We start from the raw sequence: 7,119 nt of genomic DNA on the forward strand, positions 1-7,119 counted from the left end.
TTTAACTCCATCCTCTTTTTTTTTTTTTTTGGCGTGGAAATCGGGGTGAATGAACACATAAGATGGGCCTTTCCTTGGTGCCACCTGGCAGGTGCGTGTTCTGGAGGATACCTGCAAGAATGGCCTGGCCTGAAATCGACCACCCTCTTCTCAGAGCTCAAGAAGAAGTGGTCCGGCCACCACGGCCTCCTACCCTCCCGAGGCCATTAAGCTCACCGTCAGGGGACAAGTCGTGATGTGGCACCCACCTCCAAGTGATCCGTGGCTACAACCCAGAACCAGCCCCTGAAGCACCTGGGGTTTTTAAGCCATCGGCTGCTGCTGGAGCCACCCTGGGTCCACACTGCTCAGACACCCTCAAGGTCCCGCCACCGTTCATGGTGGCAGCAGCTGAGCATGGCCTCCTCAGCTGTAGGCATACCACCAGACATCTCAAAGCCTTGTGGGTTAGGAAGAGGACAGGTGTCACACAGGAGGTGTAGAGCAGTCGTGTGCCTGGACGGCCGCGTGTGTTTAATTGGGAGCGCCTGGTGCACTGAAGGCCCCACGATACGTTGGGTGCGATCAAAGGGAGGCAGGTGTGCCACGCGGATTTTCCATCCTCGGTTAGGAGAACCAGCTCTCCGTCGCGTTCATGTGGTGGCAAAGGGCTGATCAGCTGGAGGGGAAGAGGATAAATGTCATGTCTCTTTTCTCCTCGGCATCCAGTCAGAGCTGGTCTTTTAAAGAGCCCTGCTGATGGTGGGCGATAACAAAAGCAAACACAGACAGCAGTATCTGATACCCAGGCGAACATCATCTATGCTGCAGGGAGGACAGTATCAGTTACAAGTTAAGGCGGTTGTGATTGCAATCAAGCCAATAAGTAGACGAGCACTGCTGGAGGAAAAAACCACCCATTTTTAACTCCCAGACCTCAGCACAGTGGCCACCAACTAGGCAGTTTCTCTCGGCTGCTGGGCTGCCAGGTCTGCACTGGCCACTGGGCAACTATACCAACTGTCCTTCTAATGCCCTGAGTGCAATTTGCAGTCTAGGTACACTGCCCTGCCAAGGGCAGCAGGTTGGGCATAACATGTGGGTGCGCAGTGGTGTCACCCACGTGTGAGGTCTACTCACCAGACAGCCCACCCCTGGGTGCTGTGCCACGGGCCAGGACTCAGCTCATCTACTCTGCAGAGGAAAAGACCACACAGGTCAGTCCAGTGCACACGCAACAGCAGCAGTCGGTGCAGCCCTCCTCTCCTTGCCTTCTGCCCGAGCAGTGGGGTCAGCCCAAATTAAACAGGCACAGGATATGCAGGCAGGGTCATGGTGACCTTCAAATCAGGGAAGTGTTGAATGGGAGTCCACTCTCTCACAGCATTGTTCCTGAAGACCATGGAGAACACATTTGGAGAAAGCAGCTAGAGAGTATCTGAATAACCGCATCATGATTACACAGTAAATGGCCACCTGGAGACATCTTCCTCTGAGCACGTTCTCACTGCTGCTACAAGCTCTAGTGGTGCTGGTGGAAGCTGAGCTGCAGGAGCTCCTGGCTTCATTGGTGTTTGTTTAAGGATCACCGGGAAACTCTCTCCTCTTTCAGCAAGCTTTTGCACTTCTGTATAAATACACAGAGAGGTCCTGTTGGGTTGGTCATGGCTGGCGGTACCAAATCCCCATGGCTGCACAGGCTGAGGCGTGCAGGATCTGCAATGGAGAAAAGGCCCTTCAGGTGGGTCGCACGCTGTTCCTGCAAACTCCTCTGCACACCCGAAGCCTCAGTCCCATGCATGCTCAGGACATGCACTTTACTTGACGTTGGTGAATTACCCTCTCGGAATCAGCAGCACCCATAGGCAAATGGGGTGCCAAATTTCATTCAAATTCACTGTTTGTTTGGCTGCTCAGATATCAATCAGGCCGTCTCTAAGGCCACCACTATATGATCTGATTTTTTAAGGCGATAAGGGCCTGAGGCAACATTTGAAACTGCCAAGAACAAAATGTGCAAAGCTATCCATGTCCAGCAGATTAGCTGCGGGAGGAAGGATGGTGTGGGGGGAAGCTGCGCAGCGGCACCTGGGAAGGAACAACCTGCAAGACAGAAGCTATTAGAGGGTTATCTCGCTGCCCCAAGGAGTTAGCAGGTGAAGAGTTGATGACCTTGGTTGGACTTGATGATCTTAAAGGTCCCTTCCAACCTCAACAATTCTATGATTCTATGAAGAGCACCCTGATTTTCTCCGGTGGGTTTGGGCATAGCCACCAGTGAGATCCCAGCTTCCTTTAGGTCTCCTGTCTTGCGGGACTGGGAGAAGGCCCCTAGGGCAAGGAGAGGTGTCTCACTACAGGGCAGGAGGGTGGCCAATTACTTTTGATGTAGCAGCGAAGGAGAAGGGCTCGTTACAGAGCAAAACGAAGCAAGCATTTGTCCAGCCTGGTGACTATTCTGCACATGAGTGCCATTGGTGGGGGAAAATGAGAAGATGCCGCTGATGGTCACATGCAGGAACTTTGGGTGATGCGTGATCTAGAAACATCTCTGAAGGTGGCTGTGGACAATGCTGCAATAGCAGAGGAAGGAGAGAGGGGTGGGGGGACGGGGAGGCCTCAAGTAGTTACTATTCATGGGCTGCCACGGCAGACAAGCGGGGCTGGGCCTCCTCGGGCTGGCGTGCCTGGGAGTTGGAAAAGGGCAGCTGCTCAAGAGCCTGGCACCCAGCCTGCGTCATGCACGGCAGGTGAGCGAGGGTAGAGAACAAAACGGGTGACGAGAGCTGCCACGACCCTGCAGCCTGCAAGCAAGGGGCCGGAAGGCACACACGGGCATTTTACACCCCTCTGGAAGTTGGAAAGGGCCTCGAAGCGGAGAGGGGTGACCCTCGGGAACTGCCCTCAGCATCCCGGCGAGGCGAGTGTGGTCCCCACAACAGCTTCCCCGACCCGCCTTTAGGACTGTCCTCTGATTTTCTGCCTGGGAGGTTGAGGAGAAAGAGCGCCCACTCAGGGGCTGCTGCCGGTTACACTGGCTCACACAGGGTCTGTAGTCTCCCAGAACACGGTATGACAAAAATAGCTTTCTAGTATTCCTCTTCCCCTCCTTGTCCTCTGTACCCCGCCCAGATGTGGGGTCACTGGGGATTAGGCTTACAGACATATGGGGTTGATCCTCTGAGCACAATGACTGCATTCAAACAGATTAATTGCACGTAGCTATGCAAGCTGAGGCAACTAAGTTAAAAAAAAAAAAAGTCAACTTGTAGGCACTGAGAAAGTAAATATTTACAGAAATAACCTCCCCCCAAATCCAGCCGTGGGGTCAGTATTCTTTTCTTTAGTATCAGTTTGATAGTTGTGTAACATAACGTGTGGAGGTGCCTGCACAGCTCACCCTTGGCAATATGATGCAGAAAACAACAGCTGTTAAGATAGATAAGTGAGTATAAACAGCATGTGCGGATGGAGAACCCAAAAATGTCTGAGAGGGCATTTGCCCGAAACTGATCTTGCTGAAGAGGGAAATAACCATCAGTCCTCAACTGATCACGCTAAAGAGGGTGGCAGCCATCAGCTGGATTAAATGGCAACCGGGGAATGGCAACAACAATTTTGAATGGGTTGGCCTGAAAAGCTGTATAAAGAAGCACAACAATTTGTAAGGGAGCAGGGAGAGGCCTCAGTCTGGGACCAGAGCAGCAGTCAAAACCCAATCCGGCATATCACGACCTCTGCCGAGACCACAGGCAGCAGCTTCCCCACCCACGAGACACCGTCAGCAGCCAGCACCCAGCGCGGGGCCTGACCCTGCGGGGTGCAGCACATAGGGACCCACACTTCGGGTGTGTGACCTCCCGGGGTGCCTTCCCACCGGCGGGTGCATTAGCTGACTGCAGGGAGTAGCATGGGCACCCCTAAAGCTGGAGTGGCCACAATCCCACAGTGGGAGTGGGGTGTAAGCGGGGGGACCCCTGCTCCCTGAAGTGACCTCCCTGCCAGGGAGAGAGGGGTGGGTGCCTGCGTGTGTGAGATAAGAACTTCTGGGCATTAGTTACAGAAGCGCGTTTAGGAACTTGCAGGAACTTGTTTCCTAAGTGTCTAACGTTGTGGTTGAACTGTTGTATTGCTGACATAGATCCTGAATGTATAGTTCACTGATTGTTGGTTAATTACACGTCCTTAATAAATCAATAAACCTTTTCAATCCTGATTTGGTTTAACCTATGTGAGCTGAGCCATTTTTCCATGCAACAATGACCAACTGATACAAGTTTTTGACCAGTCCTGTCAGGAGAAGGCCTATACACTCAGTGATTGACGAAAGATTCACTTCATGTTGAACTGGAGACTAGGTGCAGGACAAGGGATCATTTCCAGGGTGACCTGGCTGGCAGATGGAGACAGAAAAGGGGGATGTGATAGAGACAATGTGCTGTGTGCTTGGTGTTTAATAACTGGGATAAATACTTCTGGTGGATGATATAGAGCTCCTCTGTCTGAGCAGAGCCACCAGTAGTGAAACCTGCCAGCTATCAACACTGTTCTGATGGAGGCAAAGGCAACTTGTGAAGGCAGCAGAAGTCAAACCATCTTGCCAGAATTTCTCTTTTTGGCTGATGCAGGAAAAATGACTCTCATCTCCTCGCTGAAAATAGTATGAAAATACTTTCTTGCGTGAAACCCCCCTTGTTTTCCTTGGCACATCTGGAAGTGACCACCACACAGGGAAGAAGCGTTACCCAGGAACTAGCGACGAAGCTGGCAAGAAGAGCACATGTTTTGTGACAACGGGCACCTGGAGCCCTCACTGGAGTGGCAGCCAGCTTCCTGGTACTCAGCCACGGAGCTCAGGCAGCTACATGAGCTCTCAATGCAGCCAGCAGCTGCAAGTCTGGGGAACTGATTTGGCTTCACCCCTGCTGGTCCAAACAAAAAGGTTCCCGTTTGGCTCCTACTGGATACAGCAGCACTATGCACCATTAAAATAGGCTGTCATTAGTTTTCTGTCTCGGCAGCACGGTCACATGTTCTTCACTCTTCCACTCACTCCTAGCCATGGTTCGTGAGGGGTTTCTGATGGCAGGTTGTATTTGGGCACCAGCCTGCTCAGCTGCCCCAGTTAGAGCTCTGCTGTCTCCAGGGCCAGCCAGTCTGGGACGTCCAGCACAAAACCAAGCCGAAGAACGAGAACTAAATAAACTCCAAAACTATTTTGAGGCCTGCTCTAATAGAGTTTAAAAAGAAAAACAAAATCAGAGTGGAAAAACATTTCTATCTTTAGCCATCAGGAGCAAGACTTATCTAAGCAGCACCACACAGGAGCTGGCAATGGGAACGGTAAGTTAAGGTTCGACTTGTTCCTAAACATCTTCTTTTAATTGTTCAGTCAGGGCCATAGTGGGATGCTACATGATTTACAGTGCCTGTCAGAGGCCTTTTTCCTCCTCATGGGAGGTCCTTTCCCTAAAACAACTCACAGATCTCTGTGATAATTTTAAAGACTACTCCATAATTGCCCACACTCCAAGTTCTTACTGACTGAAGGTAGATGACTCTGCAAACTGCTGCTGTCCACTGCGGGCTTCTTGGTGGTCTTTGCTTTGATTTGGGTTGTCTGGTTCCACTGCAATGTCCTGCGATGACGAACACTGCACCCTTACCTGCAACACAGTAACACAACACATGTAAAAATCAAACACATTTTGACTGGAGAATCTCTCTCCGGTTCTCAACATCCAGTCATCGTGACAAAAGACATCATGCAGCCGTGATGGGAACTGTCTGTCTTCATTCCTCTGATGTTTTTGGTGCTGTGGTAACCATGCTGTGGTAACTCTTTTAACCAGTCCTGCGCAGACCACAGCACGTCACAGAGCCTGAGAGGCATTCACATACAGGCCAAAGGAGGCAGACACACATCAAAAAGGAGTTTAAAAAGCACTGAAGTCTTTCTCATTATAATCAGTAGTAGTTAAGGACCTGACTTGTGGGGATGATTTGAAAAGCTGGATGGGCCTCAGTTTGTATTTTTAGATGCTTGTGTACCTTGGAAAATCTGCTTTGACTTTCCACAGTTCAGCCTTTCTGCTCAGATAGCCAGGATACATTTGACATGGACATTTGTACCAGACCTGCATCAAAGCGGATCCGTTCTGCAAAGGCATGATGGGAGCTGAGCGCTTGTGTCACTGGTGTCCACAGACCCATCAGGCGTTTCTCAGAAACTATCGATTCTGGCTGAATAAGACACCACAAGTTATGGGCAGAGGGAAGTGAACACCATAAGCAAACCACTCCATCATGTCTGGTCTAACAATGGGACAGGTAGAGGGAGACAGCGCATGCGGTGATGCTGCTATTATTTACATAAGGCGATACCTTTGTTTTTCTGTTATTTAAACCCTATTTATCAGCTGAATAACACAAACCTTTGGAGGATATAATCATGAAAAGACCCCCAAGTCAGCTAGAGTTTTGAGTCACATTATTATTTTTTTTCTCATGGGAAACTTCCCCAAAATACCAACATGCAAATCTGTTCTTCTGCATGTTAAAAGTATTCCCCAGGCAACCAGGATTGGGAACTGAACAGAAATTCCCTTTTCTCTCCACCCATACTTCCTTTTGAAAAAGCAGTCACTACTGGTAATCAAAGATTAGCTACTATCGCCCAATGTTCAAAGCACTTCACAAATGAACATTCAATACCAAAATGGCCTTAGCTAACCAGTTTTATTACAAGCTGGTTTTGTCAACTGTAAGAACATAAGACTGGCTACGCCTGGAAGCACCAAAGGTTCATTTAATCCAGTATGTCTTCTCCAGCTGTGGCCAGTAGCAAATACTTAGAAAAAGAGCCTAAGAACAGGGCAAGTACAGAGTGACCGATGTGACCTCCCAGGTGCCAGCAGCCTGCTGCCTTGGGATTTCCCAAGCCAGGGAGTACACTGACAGCTAAGTAAACTGGGCGTAGTCCCAAACCTAATCTGTGGCTCACTTTGGAGAAGCAGTTCGTATCTGGCACGTTCCACCTCCCCTTCCAGCTCGGTGGCGTGACTAGAGCCTCTGCAAGTTCACCCGAGTGAGCCTTAGAGGCCAGCAACTGCGCAGAGGTGAGGACAGGTCTCACAGCCA

The 7,119-nt window shown here is 50.3% G+C and overlaps 1 protein-coding gene across 1 annotated transcript in view; it reads right to left on the minus strand.

The window, feature by feature from the left end:
* ATP1B1 (ATPase, Na+/K+ transporting, beta 1 polypeptide) overlaps window positions 1-6,192 on the minus strand; it is a 22,664-nt gene extending 16,472 nt beyond the window's left edge. The window contains exons 1-2 of the mRNA XM_009891644.1: window positions 6,112-6,192; window positions 5,525-5,645 (exon numbers count right to left, since the gene is read on the minus strand). Of these exons, the coding sequence (XP_009889946.1) occupies window positions 5,525-5,645; window positions 6,112-6,192 (202 nt within the window). The remainder of the gene's footprint in view (window positions 1-5,524; window positions 5,646-6,111) is intronic.
* Between the last annotated feature and the right edge of the window lie 927 nt (window positions 6,193-7,119).

Source organism: Charadrius vociferus, unplaced genomic scaffold, assembly GCF_000708025.1.
Source record: "Charadrius vociferus isolate BGI_N301 unplaced genomic scaffold, ASM70802v2 scaffold329, whole genome shotgun sequence".
Lineage (NCBI taxonomy): Eukaryota > Metazoa > Chordata > Aves > Charadriiformes > Charadriidae > Charadrius > Charadrius vociferus.